Source organism: Carcharhinus amblyrhynchos, chromosome 21 (genome assembly GCF_965287045.1).
Source record: "Carcharhinus amblyrhynchos chromosome 21, sCarAmb.v2.hapA, whole genome shotgun sequence".
NCBI classification, from domain to species: Eukaryota; Metazoa; Chordata; class Chondrichthyes; order Carcharhiniformes; family Carcharhinidae; genus Carcharhinus; species Carcharhinus amblyrhynchos.
In genome coordinates, this window is record NC_137344.1 from 3,665,087 (window position 1) to 3,687,593 (window position 22,507).

Consider the following 22,507-nt stretch of genomic DNA (forward strand, 5'->3'; position numbering starts at 1 on the left):
ACTTTGGAAGAAATAATAGTAGAATGGAACATTATTTAAATGGTGAAAAGTTGTAGCATGCTACTGTGCAGAGGGACCTGGGGGTCCTTGTGCACGAATCGCAAAAACTCAGCTGCAGCAGGTGATCAAGAAGGCGAATGGTATGCTGGCCTTTATAGCGAGGGGGATAGAATATAAAAGCAGGGAGGTCTTGCTGCAACTGTACAAGGCACTGGTGAGGCCGCAGCTGGAGTACTGTGTGTAGTTTTGGTCCCCTTATTTGCAAAAGGATATTTTGGCCTTGGAGGGAGTGCAGAGAAGGTTCACTAGGCTGATACCGGAGATGAGGGGGTTAAGCTTATGAGGAGGGATTGAATAGACTGGGTCTGTACTCGTTAGAGTTTAGAAGGCTGAGGAGGGGTCTTATAGAGACTTACAAGATAATGAAGGGGATGGATAGGGTAGAGGTAGAGAGATTCTTTCCACTTAGAAAGGAAACCAGAACTAGAGGGCACAGCCTCAAGATAAGGGGGGGGGGCGCAGTTTAGAACAGAGTTAAGAAGGAATTTCTTCTCTCAGAGGGTAGTGAATCTCTGGAATTCTCTGCCCGTTGAAGTGGTGGAGGCTACCTCGTTGAATATGTTTAAGTCACGGGTAGATAGATTTTTGATCGATAAGGGAATTAAGGGTTATGGAGAGAAAGCGGGAAAGTGGAACTGATCCACTTCAGATCAGCCATGATCTTATTGAATGGCGGGGCAGGCTCAAAGGGCTAGATGGCCTACTCCTGCTCTTATGTTCTTATGTTCTTAAGTACATGGGGTTACGAGGTAAGCCTGGGTAAGAGTCAGTGCAGAGTTAATGGACTGAATGGCTTCCTTCTGCACAGTAAGAATTGGAAAATGATTCTAAGATGATGAGGTACATTTAAAAAAAATGCTTTTTTGGGTTTACAAGCAGAGGAGTTGAATATATTTTTAAAAATTACGCAAACGAATGTCCCAAACCACTGGTTAGGCTTGCGCTGGAACGTTGCAGATGTTGCTGGGCGTCACACAGCAGGAGAGGTTTAGGAAAGGTTCCAGGGAGGTCTCACCAGGATGTGATGTGGAGATACCAGCACTGGACTGGGGTAAGCACAGTAAGAAGTCTCACAACACCAGGTTAAAGTCCAACAGGTTTATTTGGGAGCGCAAACTTTCAGAGCAGCACTCCAAAAGCTCGTGCTACCAAATAAGCCTGTTGGACTTTCACCTGGTGTTGTGAGATTACTTACTCACCAGGACGTGAGCAGGAATAAGAGATTCCGGTTCTAAGAAATGACTGGGGGACGTGAGAATTGTTCTCGTGGGCACAGCGAGATTGAAGAAGAGGATCTGCTCAGAATCCACAGAGTAAAAGTCTTCCCCTCCCCGGTGAGTGAATCCCTCGCCAGGATCATAAAACCAAACTCATTCATGGATGAGAGGCAGGGAATGGGGAGAAAGATTTCACGGAGCTGTTGGGAGCTGGAAGACTCGCCCTGAATAGGGAGCCCACAATAATCTGGGAAAGGGCACAGGTCAGGAGCGACAGGAATATCCGCCGGGTGTGGAACCAAGCAGGGCAGCCCTTCCAATGAGAAAGTACAGGTTCAACTGGCTGAATGGCCTCGTTCTGTACTGTTAGTGCTGGGCTATTCAGGGGTGGGGATCCTGGTCTGGCCATGCTCACTCACTCAGATTGTTGGAGAGTGTGGCGGTGGGATTTGGTGGGTGTGGGGGGCACGGTGGGGCAGGGGGGGATTGGAGATTTGAGCTCTCCCTGTGAGGAACCCTGATGTCTCTGTGCCAGTGGTGTCCATACTCTGAGCCACTGAGTTCATTGATGCAAGGACACTCGGGGAGGTGGCCAAGTGGAGAGCAAGGCACCAATACAGCTGTGAGAGCCTGGCCCAGTCTCACTGGTACTGCAGTGGGGGTAGTGTTAATATTAAACTGTCTGCTCTCTTTCCCATGCTCAAACCATTGATTTATTCTGTCCTCTGGGTGTTTCTCTTTTGACTAGCTCATCGAGAGCTGTATGACAAACTGTGGCCCGAGTTTTCGCTCTCTGATAGTCAGGAAGGATTTTGTTAAGGATGTACTGGCCAAGGTGCTGAAACCAAAGTACAACGCACCCGTCGACATCCAGAATCACATCCTCCATCTCATTCAGGTAAGAATGGCCTCTTGCGAATCTCTCCACCATTGTCAGCCCTGCCTGTGGCTGCCCAGGCCCGAGATCCGGAATCCCCCGTGGGAAGCGGAGGACACGGTGGGGGTCAGGCCGGAGAGATCAGGGAGGGGAGGTCAGAGTGGGGGTCAGGGTGGAGAGGTCGGGAAGGGAAGATCAGAGTGGGGGTCAGGGTGGAGAGGTCGGGAAGGGGATCTTGTAGAGACATATAAGATAATGAAGGGGAGGGATAGGGTAGAGGTAGAGAGATTCTTCCCACTTAGAAAGGACAGCAGTCCTCAAGATAAGGGGGGCACAGCCTCAAGATAAGGGGGGGGGACAGTTTAGAACGGAGCTGAGGAGGAACTCCTTCACTCAAAGGGTGGTGAATCTCTGGAATTCTCTGCCCGTTGAAGTGGTGGAGGCTGCCTCGCTAAATATATTTAAGTAGATAGGTTTTTGGTAGGCAAGGGAATTAAGGGTTATGGGGAGAAAGCGGGAAAGTGGAACTGATCCACTTCAGATCAGCCATGATCTTATTGAATGGCGGGGCAGGCTCGAAGGGCTAGATGGCCTACTCCTGATCCTATTTCTTAGGTTCTTATGAAGGGAAGGTCAGAGTGGGGGCCAGGGTGGAGAGGTCGGGAAGGAGAGGTCAGGGCAGGGTCAGAGTGGAGATGTTGGGAAGGGGACATCATAGTGGGGGTCAGGGTGGAGGAGCCAGAAGGTTGTGATGGGGGTCAAGGTGGAAGGGTCAGGAAGGAGAGGTCATGGTGGGCCAGGGTGGAAGGGTCATGTGGTCGTGGTGGAGGTTAGGGTGGAGAGATCGGGAAGGAAAGGTCGTGGTGGGGTCAGAGTGGAAGGGTCAGGAAGAAGAGGTCTTGGCAGAGTCGGGGTGATTCATGCCTTAATGTACGTCCTGTGTTCTGTGTCACAGTCATGGGCAACCACCCCTCAGGGACCAGTCAATGTGACAGATGTGCAGGAACTCTACACGGAGATGAAACGGAAAGGGTTAATATTCCCAACTGCAGGAGAGGATTCCATTGCTCCTTGGAAAAATGTAAGTGGGAAAGCCACTGGGAAGTGACCAGGGAAAGAAACATTGATTGAACTCTTGCTCACTGACTGAATTCCTGAAAATGTCACAACTCTAGTGAATTTGGGGGTCATTTCTGGGTAAATCCAATTCCATGGGGTGGGGGGGGTAATTCTGGGGGTTTAATTCTGAGGGGTGTTACTTCCTGCAGATTATTCTTGAAGGAATTGGATAAGGATCCACACAGGAGAAAGTATTTGGGATCTGAGGCGACTGTTTGAGGTAAATAGGAGATTGTTTCAGAAACCGTAGACAGGATGTCAGCCTCACGGGGATGCCCTCACATCAGTAGGGCGCACAGTGTCCTCCCCAGGATCCCATCCCCAATATCCCACCCCTCGACTCTTGTCTTGACCTGTGATACCTTGGCCCAGTTGACCTGTTTACAGATCAATGCCAAATGAAAGAGTCCTGGCCCCTGATCTAAAGAAGGGAAATGGAAGCAGATTCACAGAGGCAGGGTCAGCATGGACTCCCCAATCGGAGAAACGGTCAGGCAGTTCATTGCCTCCATCCTGTTGTACGCCAGGATTCTGGGCACCTCGAAGATTTAACAGAATAAGAGAAGGCTGGTGTCTGAGGCAAAGAGAATCATAGAAAGGTTCATGGGATCTGATTACTCCCCAGTATAGAATCATAAAGTCCTGACAGTGCAGAAGAAGGCCATTCGGCCCATCGATTCTGCACCCACCATAATCCCACCCAGGCGCTATCCCCACAACCCCAAGCACTTACTCAAGCTAGTCCCCCTGACACTAAGGAGTAGTTTAGTACGGCCAATCCACCTAACCTTTGGACTGTGGGAGGAAACCAGATCGCCCGGAGGAAACCCGTGCAGACGTGGGGAGAATGTGCAAACTCCACATGGACCGTGACCCAAGCTAGGAATCAAACCCAGGTCCCTGGAGCTGTGAGGCAGCAGTTTTAGCCACTGTGACACCGTGCGGGTGGGGAGAGAGAGAGAGAGAGGGCTGCAGTCTGAGGAACAGAGAGAGGGAGAGGGCTGGGGCCTGAGGGAGGGGGAGCTGGGGTCACTGATAAACAGAGTGAGAGATCTTTGTGCCTTTATTGTGTTCCAGGGGACGATTGTAGATTCACAGCCAGATAACTCACGGACCATATCCACATCCACATCTTCCGTCTCCTCCTCAACAACATCTCTCACCCGACATCCCGGCAACACCATCACACTGGTCCCTGAGCAGGTAGAGTATTGTGTGTTCAGGGGGAGCGAGGCTGTGACAATACCAGCAAGTCCCTGCATCACAAAAAACTGTCAACACACAGCGAGCAGCCTAGGAGGGTCAGTAATGGGCCCTGTCCCTCAGGATGGGGCCTACTCCCTGTGTCTGTCCCTCAGGATGGGGCCTGCTCCCAGTGTCTGTCCCTCAGGATGGGGCCTGCTCCCTGTGTCTGTCCCTCAGGATGGGGCCTGCTCCCTGTGTCTGTCCCTCAGGATGGGGCCTGCTCCCAGTGTCTGTCCCTCAGGATGGGGCCTGCTCCCTGTGTCTGTCCCTCAGGATGGGGCCTGCTCCCTGTGTCTGTCCCTCAGGATGGGGCCTGCTCCCTGTGTCTGTCCCTCAGGATGGGGCCTGCTCCCTGTGTCTGTCCCTCAGGATGGGGCCTGCTCCCAGTGTCTGTCCCTCAGGATGGGGCCTGCTCCCTGTGTCTGTCCCTCAGGATGGGGCCTGCTCCCTGTGTCTGTCCCTCAGGATGGGGCCTGCTCCCTGTGTCTGTCCCTCAGGATGGGGCCTGGTCCCTGTGTCTGTCCCTCAGGATGGGGCCTGCTCTCGGTGTCTGTCCCTCAGGATGAGGCCTGGTCCCAGCGTCTGTCCCTCAGGATGGGGCCTGCTCCCTGTGTCTGTCCCTCAGGATGGGGCCTTCTCCCAGTGTCTGTCCCTCAGGATGGGGCCTGGTCCCTGTGTCTGTCCCTCAGGATGGGGCCTGGTCCCTGTGTCTGTACCTCAGGATGGGGCCTACTCCCTGTGTCTGTCCCTCAGGATGAGGCCTGGTCCCAGCGTCTGTCCCTCAGGATGGGGCCTACTCCCTGTGTCTGTCCCTCAGGATGGGGCCTGCTCCCCGTGTCTGTTCCTCAGGATGGGGCCTACTCCCTGTGTCTGTCCCTCAGGATGGGGCCTGGTCCCTGTGTCTGTCCCTCAGGATGGGGCCTGCTCCCTGTGTCTGTCCCTCAGGATGGGGCCTGCTCTCGGTGTCTGTCCCTCAGGATGAGGCCTGGTCCCAGCGTCTGTCCCTCAGGATGGGGCCTACTCTCGGTGTCTGTCCCTCAGGATGGGGCCTTCTCCCAGTGTCTGTCCCTCAGGATGGGGCCTGCTCCCTGTGTCTGTCCCTCAGGATGGGGCCTGCTCCCTGTGTCTGTCCCTCAGGATGGGGCCTTCTCTCAGTGTCTGTCCCTCAGGATGGGGCCTACTCTCGGTGTCTGTCCCTCAGGATGGGGCCTGCTCCCAGTGTCTGTCCCTCAGGATGGGGCCTGCTCCCAGTGTCTGTCCCTCAGGATGGGGCCTGCTCCCAGTGTCTGTCCCTCAGGATGGGGCCTACTCAGTGTCTGTCCCTCAGGATGGGGCCTGCTCCCTGTGTCTGTCCCTCAGGATGGGGCCTGCTCCCAGTGTCTGTCCCTCAGGATGGGGCCTGCTCCCTGTGTCTGTCCCTCAGGATGGGGCCTGCTCTCAGTGTCTGTTCCTCAGGATGGGGCCTGGTCCCAGTGTCTGTCCCTCAGGATGGGGCCTGGTCCCAGTGTCTGTCCCTCAGGATGGGGCCTGCTCCCCGTGTCTGTCCCTCAGGATGGAGCCTACTCCCAGTGTCTGTCCCTCAGGATGGGGCCTGCTCCCTGTGTCTGTTCCTCAGGATGGGGCCTACTCCCAGTGTCTGTCCCTCAGGATGGGGCCTGCTCTCGGTGTCTGTCCCTCAGGATGGGGCCTGCTCCCAGTGTCTGTCCCTCAGGATGGGGCCTGCTCCCTGTGTCTGTCCCTCAGGATGGGGCCTGCTCCCTGTGTCTGTCTCTCGGTGATACAGTTGCTGTCAGTGTCCCCACTCTGCTGGAAGCCAGCCAGAGGCTCCCTGAGCCCAGGCAGTTTGTGCGTGTGGGTATCAGTCTGTAATTGGTGCTGCCCCGGGGAAGTCAGCGGGGGTTTTCCTGGGGGATTGGCTGGTGAGGCAGGCTGCCTCACCTCCCCGTCCCCACTGCGTTCAGACGGTAAGCGCCAGCCCCGGTTTACCTCACATTCCAGTCCTTCCTGCAGGTAGCCAAGCTGTACAGTGAACTGGATATGGTGACAATGAATGTTTCCGTTATGTCTGCCATCCTAATAGAGAACATTCCGGGTTCCGAGAATGCCGGAGACATGGACCTGTTACAGGTGAGCTCCCTAAACCTCTCACCCAATCTCTGATCCTTCAAGATGCTTCTTAAAACTGACCTCTGACCTCTCTGACCTGTCCCTAATCTCTTATTTGGTATGTGATCTTCTGGTTTCTGTGAAACTCCTTCTGAAGGTTTATTATATCCAATGTGAATTACAAATGAGATTTTGTGAATCTTTTCCTCAATCCTCCTCAGGAATTTAGGAGAAACCTCTTTACCCAGGGCGTGGGGAGAACGTGGGACTCGCTCCCACGGGGAGTGGGGAGAATGTGGGACTCACTCCTACGGGGAGTGGGGAGAATGTGGGACTCACTCCCACGGGGAGTGGGGAGAATGTGGGACTCGCTCCCACGGGGAGTGGGGAGAATGTGGGACTCGCTCCCACGGGGAGTGGGGAAAGAATGTGGGACTCGCTCCCACGGGGAGTGGTTGAGTCAAACAATATCGAGTGACGTTCTCTCATTCTCTCTCTCTCTCTCTCTCTGTTAGAAGTTACATCAGACTTGCCGATCAATGCAGGAACGGATCGTGGTTCTGCTGATGGAAGTGGAGAATGAGGATGTTGTTAGCCGCTTGATTCAGGCGAACGATGCGCTGAACAACACGTTCCTGCAGTATGAAAGGTGGGCTTGGGGCGTTGGGGCAGGGCTCGGGGGTGGTAACCGTGGGTCACCCCCACATGGAACCAATCACCCTGCCAGTTCAGGAGCCAAAGCCAAGGTGTTGGGTTTACGTTGGCGTCGCCTAATATCGCTTTGGTTCGCCACCCCTTAAAATTCCCCACTCTGGTTGGCCTGAATCTTGGTGAGGTCATTGCTTCCAACTGCCCTGCCCTTGTTTATCAGCCTTTTGGTTAAGGTCAAGTGTGAGCGGTTTGGTGTAAGTGGGCAACATGGCGGCACAGTGATTAGCACGGCTCCCTCACAGCGCCAGGGTGCCAGGTTCGATTCCTGGCTTGGGTCTGGGTGGAGTTTGCACATTCTCCCTGTGTCTGCGTGGGTTTCCTCCCACAGTCCAAAAGACGTGCAGGTTAGGTGGATTGGCTGTGCTAAATTCTCCCTCAGTGTCAGGGGGATAAGCCTGGGGTTATGGGATTAGGGCCTGGGTAGGATTCTGGTCGGTGAAGACTCAATGGGCCAAATGGCCTCTTTCTGTGCTGCAGAATTCTGTGATTCTATGAAGCACTCAGCTTGCCAATGAGGTCAAACCGAGGTTTTACTTGATGTAAGTTTTCAAAACCATCTCATCCTTTAGGTTCAGGTGAAGTCGTAGATGGTGATATTGGCACTGGAGACCAAAATGTTGAGTCAGTCTGGGTGGAAATAAGAAGCAAGGAAAGAAACACACTGCTTGGTGTAATTTACAGATCTCTGAACAGTACTTTAGAAAGAGGGCACAGTATCTATCAGGAAATGAGGAGGGTTGTGAAAAGGTAATCATGAGCAGCTTTAACATGCAGATTGACTGGATTAACCAACTGGGCAAGGGTAGCCTTGAGGGAGGGTTCACAGAATGTATGAGGGACTGTTTCGTAGAACAGCAGGTTATGGAGCCAACCAGAGAACTGGCTGCTTTAGATCCGGGATTATCTAACGAGGAAGGATTATAGTTAAGAATCCACATGGAGGGAGTGATCACAGCATGATAGAATTTCAAATCCAGATTGGAAATGAGAGGGCAGAATCACAGGCTCGAGTTTTAGCATTGGGCAAGGGTAATTATGCAGGCCTAAGGAAAGAGTTGGCCCAAGTGGATTGGGCGAGAGTGTTAAGGGGGAGGATGGGAGAAGAACAGCGGCAGTTGTCCAGGGAGATATTAAAGACATCTCAACAAAGGTACATTCCTGAGAGGAAGAGGGTGAAAAATCATCCATGATTTAATAAGGAAGTCAAGGATATCATAACGGCAAAAAACAGAGCATATAATACCTCAGCAGTTAATGGCAACGTGGAGGATTGGGAGAATTCCAGATACCAGTTGAAGGAGACTAAATACAATATCAAAAAAGCTAAAATGGACTCTGAAAGGAAGTTAGCTGAAAATATAAACACTGACACCAGAAGTTTTAAAAGGCTCGGTGGCACAATGGTTTGCACTGCTGCCTGAGAGCACCAGGAATTGAACCTGGGCCCCTGGTGCTGTGAGGCAGCAGTGCGAACCATTGGGCCACCGTGAGTTTACAGGAATAGCTTGTCGGTGCAGGCTCAATGGGCCAAAGGGCCTCCTTCTGCACTGTAGGGATTCTATAATGAGGTAGAAAGGGCTAGCAGTATATGATGACGGGGCAACATGGTGTCGGCTAGGGATGTTCACGTGGAACAGTAACAGTAGCATAACCCAGTTGGCTGTTTCTGTGCTTTAACATGGACCCAGTGTGTCAGTGCGGTTACAGGGGAGACCGGCTCTGCCGCGCTCATGGCTCGGTGCTGAGTATCTGTGTCCTCTCTTTTCCCTCCCCGGCCTGCGAACCTCCCATTGAGGTCTGCCGGCTCCGGGCCTGGGGATTCTCTCTGACGTAAGGTGAATGGGGCAGCTCCCAGTTTTGGTGATGTTGGCGTGGTGTAATGGCTACTTTTCATCGGCAGATTTGAGCGGAGGAGAGTAAGGCTCGGGCGAATGGAGGACGAGGATGCAAGGTCACTGAAGGTAAGCACGGCGACCTCGGATACTGCGCGCTTGGGGTTCGGAATGGGGAGGGATAGCGGAGCGCTAACAGCTTCACTCCGCGAAACTGGCACCGTGTGGCTCTGGAACATCACGGTAAAGGAAGTGGCACACGGGCATTGCTGTGGGCAACTGGTTATAAGCAGCGACTTATATCCCTCCCCAACCATCCCTACCTGCCTCTCCTTTCCCTTTCCCAATCACCCCCCACCTCCAACTAACCGCGAACCCCATCAGAATGTTCAAGCTATAATCTGTAGGAGGGGCATCTCATAGAGACTTATAAAATTCTAACAGGACGAGACAGGGTGGATGCAGGGAGGATATTCCCGATGGTGGGGGGAGTCCAGAACCAGGGGTCACAGCCTGAGGATTCAGGGTAGACCATGTAGGACGGAGCTGAGGAGACATTTCTTCACCCAAAGAGTGGTGAGCCTGTGGAATTCATTACCACAGGAAGTAGTTGATGCCAAAACGTTGAATGCATTCAAGAGGCGACTGGATATCGCACTTGGGGCGAATGGAATCAAAGGTTATGGGGAGAAAGCAGGATTAGGCTATTGAGTTGGATGATTGTAACGAATGGCAGAGCAGGCTCGAAGGGCCGAATGGTCTCCTCCTGCTCCTATCTTCTATGTTTCTATTGAACCCCGTGCTGTACCTGTCCTGGGAGTGTTTGATGGGGGGACAGTGTAGAGGGTGCTTTACTCCGTATCTAACCCCGCGCTGTACCTGTCCTGGGAGTGTTTGATGGGGGGACAGTGTAGAGGGTGCTTTACTCCGTATCTAACCCCGCGCTGTACCTGTCCTGGGAGTGTTCTATTGCTGGATGATGTTATCTCTGGGTCTAATGATCGAGGTGTTACGGTGGGTGGACAGTGTTCTTTGTGCCAACAGGATTCTGGTCTGGAACCCTCTGCTCCCAGCTCCACTGAGGATCTGATCGATTTCACACGTTCAGCTGCAGTTCCCTCTGGGCCGTTTCCAGTCTCCGCCACTCACCTGTCCAGCCTGAGTAAGTCAACTTGGCATAAGATAGCTGTTCTTCATCAGTGGAAGCACGCTGAAGCCCTGCAAACGCACTGCCTTGTGCGCTTTCTAAGTGTTAACCAATCTCCTGCATTTGAATCTTTTTTGGCTGTGTCACTCCTGGGAGTGTTTGATGGGGACAGTGTAGAGGGAGCTTTACTCTGTATCTAACCCCGGGCTCCACCTGTCCTGGGAGTGTTTGATGGGGGACAGTGTAGAGGGAGCTTTACCCTGTATCTAACCCCGGGCTCCACCTGTCCTGGGAGTGTTTGATGGGGACAGTGTAGAGGGAGCTTTACTCTGTATCTAACCCCGTGCTGTACCTGTCCTGGGAGTGTTTGATGGGGGACAGTGTAGAGGGAGCTTTACTCTGTATCTAACCCCGTGCTGTACCTGTCCTGGGAGTGTTTGATGGGACAGTGTAGAGGGAGCTTTACTCTGTATCTAACCCCGGGCTCTACCTGTCCTGGGAGTGTTTGATGGGACAGTGTAGAGGGAGCTTTACTCTGTATCTAACCCTGTGCTGTACCTGTCCTGGGAGTGTTTGATGGGGGGGACAGTGTAGAGGGAGCTTTACTCTGTATCTAACCCCGGGCTCTACCTGTCCTGGGAGTGTTTGATGGGGGACAGTGTAGAGGGAGCTTTACTCTGTATCTAACCCCGTGCTGTACCTGTCCTGGGAGTGTTTGATGGGGGGACAGTGTAGAGGGAGCTTTACTCTGTATCTAACCCCGTGCTGTACCTGTCCTGGGAGTGTTTGATGGGGGGACAGAGTAGAGGGAGCTTTACTCTGTACCTAACCCCATGCTGTACCTGTCCTGGGAGTGTTTGATGGGGACAGTGTAGAGGGAGCTTTACTCTGTATCTAACCCCATGTTGTACCTTCCTGGAAGTGTTTGATTCCATCAGTAATTCTCTTGAGTTTGAAATTCACAAGCAATCTTTGGGAAATGCAATTTGTGACGGTGATGTGTTTGGTTTGATTGGTGAGTTTCTGTTCTCTTCATGTTCACTGATCCCAGGTCTTGGAAATGAATTCCCTGCTGTCAGTGAAAGGGTTCCATGCTCTGCTAACCCTTTCCTCAGGAACAGAGCTCTTCCCGAAATTCCCGTCTCCCATGCTGCAGTAACTCATGTATCCAGGTACGTTCACATTTATCCAAACATTCTCAGTTCCATCTCCCCTGATTCTGGCACTCAGTGCCATGGTGCCTGGGCATTGCCAAAGCTGTGTCCGTATTCCTACACATCGTGTAGATGAAGAGACTGATTATCGGGAAACACTTTGTTCATGTACCTGTCAGCTGCCTGGTACACGCGAGCTGCTTGGTACACGCGAGATGCCCTGTATACATATACACTTTCTGACATACAAGATGCATTGGTTGAGCAATGGTTCAGGTTGGGAATCTCTCCATCTCTCTCCCCACTCCACAATACCTGGTTTCAATAATCCAGAGCGATGTTGCTCAGAGTGAGGCACATCCAGAAATCGAGGTGACTGTGTCCACAGCTGAATGTGGCGATATTGAGGGTAATGATAAGGGAATGATACAATAATACAGTACAGAATGGGGCCTTTCAGCCCATCAGAACTTTGCTGGCTCTTTGACAGAGCTATCCAATTAGTCCCATTCACTCACCACTTTTTCCCCTTCGAGTGTGACTGAATCTGCTTCCATTGCCCTTCAAATCGCAACAACTCGCTGTGTAAAGTATGTTCATAGGACAGTTACAGCACAGTGGGACCACTTGGCCCATCGTGTCTGTGCTAGTCCGCTGCAAGAGCAATTTGCCTCCTGCCGCACACCCCCCATCCTTCTCCCAGTAAGTCCACAGGTTTTCCTTTCCTCGACTGAATCTCGTCTTCCATCTGCTTCTTTTGCCAATCATCTTGAAAGAGCCACAAATTTGTTCCAAAATATTTAAAAGCTCTCCAGATTTGCAACGTTCAGAGTGAAAGATTGATTTTGTTTTATTCTTTTGTGGGATGTGGGCATCGTTGGCTGGGTCAGCATTTGATGGCCATCCCTAATTACCCCACCATTTCACACAGCCACCAAGAGTCAACACCATTGCTGTGGGTCCAAATTCCTGGCCTCCTTTTCTGAGGAAGGATGTTCTTGCTCTCGAGGGAGTGCAGCGAAGGTTTACCAGCCTGATTCCAGGGATGGTGGGACTGGCGTATAAGGAGAGATTGAGTCTGTTAGGATTGTATTCAGATGAATGAGGGGAGATGAATGAGAGACTTATAAAATCCTAACAGGACAAGATTGGGTAGATGCAGGGAGGGTGTTTCCGATGGTAGGGGAGTCCAGAACCAGGGGTCACAGTCTGAGGATTCAGGGTACATTGTTAAGGACAGAGATTTCTTCACCTAGAGAGCGATCAGTCTGTGGAATTCACTACCACAGAAAGCAGTTGAGGCCAAAACATTGAATGTTTTCCAGAAGAAATTAGATATCGCTCTTGGGGCTAAAGGGATCAAGAGATATGGGAGGGAAGGGGGTTCAGGCTGTTGAGTTTGATGATCAGCCATGGTCAAAATGAATGGTAGAGCAGGCTCGAAGGGCCAAATGGCCTCCTCCTGCTTCTAGTTTCTACATTTCTAAGGGACAGGAGTCACATATAGGCCAGATCGGGTAAGAACAACAGATTTCCTTTCCTAAAGGACATTAGTGAACCAGATGAGTTTTCTCGATAATCAATCATTGTTTCTTGGTCATCACCATCAGACTTTTAATTCCAGTTTTCCTTTTGTGGAAGTAAAATTTCACCGTCTGCCACAGTGGGATTTGAACCCGGGTCTGTGGATGACTAGTGCAGTGACTATACCAATACAGCACTACCACCAACAGCGATACTGGAGCCGGAGAGGTTTGGAGGGAGTTTGCAGCACTGAGTGTCTTCTCAAGGAGAGATAACAATCAGAAAACCCTCAACACTGAACAAACGCCCATTACCCAAACCCTTCCCCCCCCACCGAGGTTCCCATCTATCATTCAGATATTCGTTGGTGAAGAGGCAGTGACACACTGGGGGACAGCAAGTGGAGGCCAGCCAGTGGGCACTGGTACTCAGACAGTTGTTCACACAGAGAGAGGGAGGGATTTGATTTGATTTGATTTATTATTGTCACATGTATTAGTATACAGTAAAAAGTATTATTTCTTGCACGCTATACAGTCAAAGCATAATTAAGGATCCCACGCACCCCGGACATTCTCTCTTCCACCTTCTTCCGTTGGGAAAAAGATACAAAAGTCTGAGGTCACGTACCGACTGACTCAAGAACAGCTTCTTCCCTGCTGCCGTCAGAAGTTTGAATGAACTTACCTTGCATTAAGCTGATCTTTCGCCACATCCTAGCTATGACTGTAACACTATATTCTGCACTCTCTCCTTTCCTTCTCTGTGAACGGTATGCTTTTGTCTGTATAGCGTGCAAGAAACAATACTTTTCACTGTTTGTTAATACATCTGACAATAACAAATCAAATCAAAGAGTGGTTGGGGTCTGGAATGCTCTGCCGGAGAGTGTGGAGGGAGACAGGTTCAATCGGGGCTTTCGAAAGGGAATTAAACTGTTATCTGGAAAGGAGGAATGTGCAGGGTTACGGGGAGAAGGTGGGAGAATGGCACACGGTGAGATACTCATTCAGAGAGCTGGGACAGCCACGATGGGCTGAATGGCCGCACCCCGCAGTGTATCGATGCTGTGATTGGATGGGTATTGTCTGAAGACGTTATGGCCAGCCTGATTGGTCTGAAGATGCAGGCCGCTAATTGATAACAGGAAATTTAAGATTTTGCTGGAAGGGTTTTCTCCTCACAGTCAGTAACACAATCTGGCCAACACTGAGAACCATCTGGAATCGGGGCAGCTGGTTTCGGTTCCCTCCCTCAGTGGCTGGGACGCTGCTGTTATGTGTTGGAGGTCACTGTCTGGGCCTGGAGGCGGAATCAGTAAGTCAGGAAGAGAATTTAAACAGTCTGAATGCGGAAACTTACACAGACTCTCTCTCTCTCTCTGTCTCCTGTTTCCAGGGCGGCTCAGAGCCGGGTGAGTGCCAGTGCCTCGGAACCCCTGTATGCCAACGTAAGTCTGCTCGGGTCACATTTATTAACCAGGTCAAATATACATTGTGCACTTGTCCCCCGCCCCCTCGTCCATTCTCCCTCCCCGTCCTCCTCCCCATTCCCCCTCATTCCCCCTCCCCCCCACCCATTCTCCCCCCTCACTCATTTTCCCCTCCCCCTCACTCATTCCCCCCTCCCCCTCACTCATTCCCCCCTCCCCCTCTCACCCATTCCTGCCCGCCCGTTCCCCCACCCCCTCCTTGCCCATTCCCCCACCCCCACCCATTTCCTCTGCCCCGTCACCTATTCCCCATCCCCCCCCGCTCTCCTCCCTCTCCCCCGCTCTCCTCCCTTCTCCCTCGCTGTCCCCCTCACTCTCCCCCTCCCCACTCGCTCTCTCTCTCTCTCTCTCTCTCTCTCTTCCCCCCCCCCCCCCCCCCCCCCCCCCCCCCACTCTGTTCCATTGGTCTGGATGGCCGGTGGGTTTAACAGTTGTGTAACTCTGATTGGATCAGCGTTAACTCCTCTATTTTTGCAGTTGGTTTCCCCGCGGAGTGCCCAGACCCTGCCACCCGTCTACAGTCTGCTGTCTGAAGCCTCTCACAGTCCTACAGCCACAGGTAATGATCTTCTTGACAGGAACGTGAGGAAAATAGCAGGAGCTATGAATGGGGAGCAGCACAGCCACCCATAGCCTCCCTGTCTCCCCTCCTCTCTCTCTCTCCCTGTCTCTGTCTCTTTCTCTCTTTCTGCCTGTCTCTCTCTCACTCTCTTTTTCTGCCTCTCTCTCTCCCTGTCTCTGTCTCTTTCTCTCTTTCTGTCTGTCTCTCTCTCTCCCTGTCTCTGTCCTTCTTTCTCTCTCCCCCTGTCTCTCTGTCTGTCTATCTCTCTCTCTCGCTTCCTCTCTCTGTCTGTCTCTCTCTCTTGCTCTCTCTGTCTCTCTAACTTTCTGTCCATCTGTCTCTCTTTCTCTGTCCCTCTGTCTTGCTTTCTTTAACTCTCTGTCCATCTGTCCTTCTTTCTCTCTCTCTCTGTCTGTCTGTCTGTCTCTCTCTCTCTCTCTCTTCCCCCTTCCTATCTCCTCGTCACTCATGCTCGCTTCTCATTATGAGTTGTCTCCTCCTCTAGTGTCCCAGGGCGATAAATCAAAGGAACACAAAAGAGTTGTGGTTTTAATTTCATTTTTTGTGTTGTTTAGCTGTGATCAGTGTTGGATCTGAGATCTGAGTGGGGAGGTAGGAGGGTGGACGTGCTGTGAGGAATGCTCGGAGGAGGTGGAGTGGGATTTGGGTATAGTCCCCACCCTCCCCTTCCCACTGTGGAAATCCAGTTCTGGGGGTGAATGAGGCTGCAGTGCCCAGGTTCAGTGCCACCACCTTACTGTTACCCCACGGTGCCCCCTGGTCAGTGAGCCACTTCTCTGTGTTCCAGGTACAAGCCAGCAGGGAGCTGTGAAGAGTGTGGGGCCTGGACTGGTCGCTTTGGACTTCGACGCTCTCACCAACACCAGTTACAAGACGGAGTGAGTTTCCAATTGTATCAGCCTTCAGGGAGTGGGATTTTCACTCGTATAGACCACCCTGAACCCCTCGATTAGATTCCAGTCTGTAACTCACTCCCGGGTATCTGTTATTCTATATATAAACCACCCTGAACCCCTCGATTAGATTCCAGTCTGTAACTCACTCCCGGGTATCTGTTATTCTGTATATAAACCACCCTGAACCCCTCGATTAGATTCCAGTCTGTAACTCACTCCCGGGTATCTGTTATTCTATATATAAACCACCCTGAACCCCTCGATTAGATTCCAGTCTGTAACTCACTCCCGGGTATCTGTTATTCTATATATAAACCACCCTGAACCCCTCGATAAGATTCCAGTCTGTAACTCACTCCCGGGTATCTGTTATTCTATATATAAACCACCCCGAACCCCTCGATTAGATTCCAGTCTGTAACTCACTCCCGGGTATCTGTTATTCTATATATAAACCACCCCGAACCCCTCGATTAGATTCCAGTTTGTAACTCACTCCCGGGTATCTGTTATTCTGTATATAAACCACCCCGAACCCCTCGATTAGATTCCAGTCTGTAACTCACTCCCGGGTATCTGTTATTCTATATATAAACCACCCCGAACCCCTCGATTAGATTCCAGTCTGTAACTCACTCCCGGGTATCTGTTATTCTATATATAAACCACCCCGAACCCCTCGATTAGATTCCAGTCTGTAACTCACTCCCGGGTATCTGTTATTCTATATATAAACCACCCCGAACCCCTCGATTAGATTCCAGTCTGTAACTCACTCCCGGGTATCTGTTATTCTATATATAAACCACCCCGAACCCCTCGATTAGATTCCAGTCTGTAACTCACTCCCGGGTATCTGTTATTCAATATATAAACCACCCCGAACCCCTCGATTAGATTCCAGTCTGTAACTCACTCCCGGGTATCTGTTATTCTGTATATAAACCACCCCGAACCCCTCGATTAGATTCCAGTCTGTAACTCACTCCCGGGTATCTGTTATTCTGTATATAAACCACCCCGAACCCCTCGATTAGATTCCAGTCTGTAACTCACTCCCGGGTATCTGTTATTCTATATATAAACCACCCTGAACCCCTCGATTAGATTCCAGTCTGTAACTCACTCCCGGGTATCTGTTATTCTCTATATAAACCACCCCGAACCCCTCGATTAGATTCCAGTCTGTAATTCACTCCCGGGTATCTGTTATTCTATATATAAACCACCCCGAACCCCTCGATTAGATTCCAGTCTGTAACTCACTCCCGGGTATCTGTTATTCTATATATAAACCACCCCGAACCCCTCGATTAGATTCCAGTCTGTAACTCACTCCCGGGTATCTGTTATTCTATATATAAACCACCCCGAACCCCTCGATTAGATTCCAGTCTGTAACTCACTCCCGGGTATCTGTTATTCTATATATAAACCACCCCGAACCCCTCGATTAGATTCCAGTCTGTAACTCACTCCCGGGTATCTGTTATTCTATATATAAACCACCCCGAACCCCTCGATTAGATTCCAGTCTGTAACTCACTCCCGGGTATCTGTTATTCTATATATAAACCACCCCGAACCCCTCGATTAGATTCCAGTCTGTAACTCACTCCCAGGTATCCGTTATTCTATATATAAACCACCCCGAACCCCTCGATTAGATTCCAGTCTGTAACTCACTCCCGGGTATCTGTTATTCTCTATATAAACCACCCCGAACCCCTCGATTAGATTCCAGTCTGTAACTCACTCCCGGGTATCTGTTATTCTATATATAAACCACCCTGAACCCCTCGATTAGATTCCAGTCTGTAATTCACTCCCGGGTATCTGTTATTCTATATATAAACCACCCCAAACCCCTCGATTAGATTCCAGTCTGTAACTCACTCCCCGGTATCTGTTATTCTATATATAAACCACCCTGAACCCCTCGATTAGATTAATAAGAAATAGGAGCAGGAGTAAGGCCATTCGGCCCCTCGAGCCTGCCCCGCCATTCAATAAGATCATGGCTGATCTTTTTGTGGACTCAGCTCCATTTACCCGCCCGCTCACCATAACCCTTAATTCCTTTACTATTCAAAAATCTATCCATCCTTGACTTAAAAACATTCAATGAGGGAGCTTCAACTGGGCAGGGAATTCCACAGATTCACAACCCTTTGTGTGATGAAGTTCCTCCTCAATTCAGTCCTAAATCTGCTCTCCCTTATTTTGAGGCTATGCCCCCTAGTTCTAGTTTCACCCGCCAGTGGAAACAACTTCCCTGCTTCTCTCTTATCTATTCCCTTCATTATTTTATCTATTAATAAGATCTCCCTTCATTCTTCTGAATTCCAGTGAGTATAGCCCCAGTCTACTCAGTCTCTCCTCATAAACCAACCCCCTCAACTCCGGAATCAACCTAGTGAATCTCCTCTGCACCCCCTCCAGTGCCAGTATATCCTTTCTCAAGTAAGGAGACCAAAACTGTACACAGTACTCCAGGTGTGGCCTCACCAGCACCTTATACAGCTGCAACATAACCTCGCTGTTTTTAAACTCCATCCCTCTAGCAATGAAGGACAAAATTCCATTTGCCTTCTTAATTACCTGCAAACCAACTTTTTGTGATTCATGCACAAGGACACCCAGGTCCCTCTGCACAGCAGCATGCTGCAATTTTTTACCATTTAAATAATAGTCCTTCTTGCTGTTATTCCTACCAAAATGGATGACCTCACATTTGCTAACGTCATACTCCATCTGCCAGACCCTCGCCCACTAACTTAGACTATCTGTGTCCCTTTGCAGACTTTCAGCGTCCTCTGCACACTTTGCTCTGCCACTCACCTTCATGTCATCTGTGAATTTTGACACACTACACTTGGTCCCCAACTCCAAATCATCTGTGTAAATCGTAAACAATTTATTCCAGTCTGCAACTTACTCCCGGGCACATGTTTCATTCCAGCTAATTTCCCACTTTTCCTCTTCGAATTGCAGGGCTATTTATGAAGATTTAGATGTTGCTGTAAATAAGGCTAGAATTCTCCATGACAAGGCTGCAGATTAACCCTGCTCTCTGCACTGCTCTGCTCGGTAAGTGCTTGATGTTCAGCTTCAAGTTCTGTTTGAGTTTTATGTTACAGGCAGAATGCTGGCAAGGGGGTGAAGGTTGTGCCAAGGGTGGTGTCTGCTGGGCTTGTGCATGTTATACTGGGGGCACAGAAGCAGAGTGCCTGGGGATGATGAGCTTTGTATGGTGGGCAGTATGCGCTGGGCCAGACTGCGCACGCTGTGCTGTGTGCACTGGGCTGTGGGCGCCCCACCCTGCGTGGGCAGCCCCCTTCTGCACAGAGTACTCTGACTTGGGTTCTGTAGAAACTGAAGATAATTTCTCTGCTCTTCAGCTCTTTCCCTGTTGAAATGAAGCTTTCTCACCCTCTCTCATTTTGGAATTTGTCGACCACGAGAACTCTCTGCTCTTTGAACCCATTCAGACTCCATCTCACTGTCCAGGCTGCATGTGACCTCCTTACTGTCCACCCAAACCACATTGTACAACTTGGGAGGGACCACTCTCACTGGCTGCACCTCAATCTCACCTGCAGGTTCCTGTTCCAGTATTTACTTTAGAGTCTTGAGCTCACGAAAGGTGGTTACAAACATAGCGGCAATTATTAGCCCAGCCCCGAGCCTGGGTATCAATGAGCCTGCCATCTAAAGGCCTAGGGATGCAGCCTCTGGTATGGGCCTGTGGCCTGGGATTTGGTCTGAACCTAGGCCTGTCTGAACCCTGATTTGGGTCCACAACTGGGTCTTGCTGGGCCAATGTTCTGATTTGGGTCTGTCTCTGTCTCTGCCTCTTCATGGAGCTCATCAGTACATCAGTGTGCTAGTACACCAGGAATGGTTTGGCCAGACACAGATGGACCTTCTCTCAGATTACCCGGATAGTAAGTCACTTTCCTTGACAAGGTGAGAATGGTACTTGCTGTTTAAAGAGGCAGGGAATCTCACTGAGGTTCTCAGAGGTGTTGGAGTGAAATTATTACAGATGATCGCTCTAAGTAAGTTCACATTTTTCCAAGCGGTTATACAGTTATAACCAGCTGGAGGGAAGGAATTCAGAACCTGGAGGTAAAAGGTCAGTGCCTGCAAAATTATAGCATCAAGTATACTAATGAAAGGGCCCAGTTATTTTTTATTCATTCGTGGGACATGGGCATCACTGCTTGGTCAGCATTTATGGCCTGTCCCTAGTTGCCCTTGGAGGCCAGTTGAGAGTCAGCCACATTGCTGAGTCACATGTAAGCCAGACCGGGTAAGGACAGCAGATTTCCTTCCCTAAAAGACATTAATGAAGCAGATGGATTTTTCCAACAATCGACAATGGTTTCATGGTCATCAGTAGATTCTTTGTTCCTGTTTTTTCTTTTAATTGAATTCAAATTCCACCATTTACCATGATGGGATTTGAACCCAGGTCCCCAGAACATTAGCTGAGTTTCTGGATTAATAATCTCGTGATAATACCACAAGGTCTTCACCTCCCCACCTGAAATTACCACTCACAATCTAGATTCTGGTTGTTGTTTGGGTATGTAAGAAGCAGGTTTAGCCATATGTCCCCACATGAGGTTGCTCCACCAGTCAGTAAGATCATGGCTGGTCCTAAATCTCAGTTCCGTTTTCCTGCCCGAGCTCCACATCCCTCGATTCACTTCAAACCCAAACGCCCCTTGATCTCAGTTTTCCATATGTTCATTGTCTGAGCATTCACAGCTCCCTGCGGGTGGAGAATTCCAGAGATTCACAACCCTTTATGTTAAATTATCAGCTCAATCCCAACTGGTTGTCCCCTTATCCTGAGATGTGATCCCAGTTCCAAACTCTCCAACCACATAAACCAATCTCACAGCATTTAACCTGTTAATCTGTCTCTAGAATTTGATATGGTCAATGGAATCACCTCCCATTCCACTAAGCGCCAGGGGATTCTCTTCACCTGGACAGGTACTGGATGTGACATTGAGCCGACTTGGAAGAATCAATGAAACGATATTCTTTTTCACCCCCTTTGAACAGCGAATGCGGCCGAATGCAATTCCAAGGACATTTGAAGAGATGTAGGCAGTTCTACCTTGAAGATGCTTGGTGATGTTAATCCTGGCGATACAGGGTGTCTCTGCAGCACACAGTGAAGTCAGATCACAGTTCACACAGACCCAGACGGAAGCTCCCAGTGCAGCCATTCCTTACAGGAGCAAGGTTCTGTAACACCGCATGGAGATATTATTGGGAGACGCAGCTGTTCCTCTGCCAAATGCCAAGATTCACCATCGTCTCAACCTGCAGAAGAATTACCCCTCGCCCCATCACCAATATTCCCACTTCCAACAAAGACCAGAAAATGAACTTTATTAATGTCATACTCATAACATTTCAGCTCTTATCAATGAAACACAGTTACAAATCTCCAGCTTCTTAAAGAAGACATGTTTTGTAACTGTCATAGGATTTAGGTACGGCAGGGTGAGAGGACGAGGGAAACAGGAAGGGGAAGATGTCAACAACAAACAGGAGGAAAGGGGTTTGCAGTGGGAACAGGGTGTTAATGGTGAAGTTATAGCCTGAAACAAATTAAAGAAATAACATTCAGTCAATCACCTAACTCTCACTGGGGTACGGGTCCCACACACACTGACTCTCACTGGGGTACGGGTCCCACGCACACTGACTCTCACTGGGATACGGGTCCCACGCACACTGACTCTCACTGGGGTCCCACACACACTGACTCTCACTGGGGTCCCACGCACACTGACTCTCACTGGGGTACGGGTCCCACACACACTGACTCTCACTGGGGTACGGGTCCCACACACACTGACTCTCACTGGGGTACGGGTCCCCCACACACACTGACTCTCACTGAGGTACGGGTCCCACACACACTGACTCTCACTGGGGTACGGGTCCCACACACACTGACTCTCACTGGGGTATGGGTCCCACGCACACTGACTCTCACTGGGGTCCCACACACACTGACTCTCACTGGGGTCCCACGCACACTGACTCTCACTGGGGTACGGGTCCCACACACACTGACTCTCACTGGGGTACGGGTCCCACACACACTGACTCTCACTGGGGTACGGGTCCCACACACACTGACTCTCACTGGGGTACGGGTCCCACACACACTGACTCTCACTGGGGTACGGGTCCCACACACACTGACTCTCACTGGGGTACGGGTCCCACACACACACTGACTCTCACTGGGATACGGGTTCCACACACACTGACTCTCACTGAGGTACGGGTCCCACACACACTGACTCTCACTGGGGTACGGGTCCCACACACACTGACTCTCACTGGGGTACGGGTCCCACGCACACTGACTCTCACTGGGTTACGGGTTCCACACACACTGACTCTCACTGGAGTTTAATCTGCCTGGGTATTAAAAAGCAGGGACTACATGAAGCCATTGACAGAGTAGTCATACTGCTAAATGCATAGAGAAAAAAGCTTGTTTTCA

At 50.6% G+C, this 22,507-nt stretch overlaps 1 protein-coding gene across 1 annotated transcript in view; it reads left to right on the forward strand.

Annotated features, from left to right (window-relative positions):
• The window catches only part of LOC145356561 (TOM1-like protein 1), a 46,557-nt gene extending 24,885 nt beyond the window's left edge, over positions 1–21,672 (forward strand). Inside the window, exons 4-16 of the mRNA XM_080209331.1 lie at positions 2,026–2,175; positions 3,110–3,235; positions 4,351–4,476; positions 6,529–6,645; positions 7,140–7,273; positions 9,236–9,296; positions 10,212–10,329; positions 11,366–11,486; positions 14,391–14,442; positions 14,962–15,043; positions 15,855–15,945; positions 18,958–19,053; positions 21,043–21,672. Coding sequence (XP_080065457.1) covers positions 2,026–2,175; positions 3,110–3,235; positions 4,351–4,476; positions 6,529–6,645; positions 7,140–7,273; positions 9,236–9,296; positions 10,212–10,329; positions 11,366–11,486; positions 14,391–14,442; positions 14,962–15,043; positions 15,855–15,945; positions 18,958–19,027 — 1,248 coding nt within the window. The 3' untranslated portion in view covers positions 19,028–19,053; positions 21,043–21,672. The remainder of the gene's footprint in view (positions 1–2,025; positions 2,176–3,109; positions 3,236–4,350; positions 4,477–6,528; positions 6,646–7,139; positions 7,274–9,235; positions 9,297–10,211; positions 10,330–11,365; positions 11,487–14,390; positions 14,443–14,961; positions 15,044–15,854; positions 15,946–18,957; positions 19,054–21,042) is intronic.
• Positions 21,673–22,507: the final 835 nt, after the last annotated feature.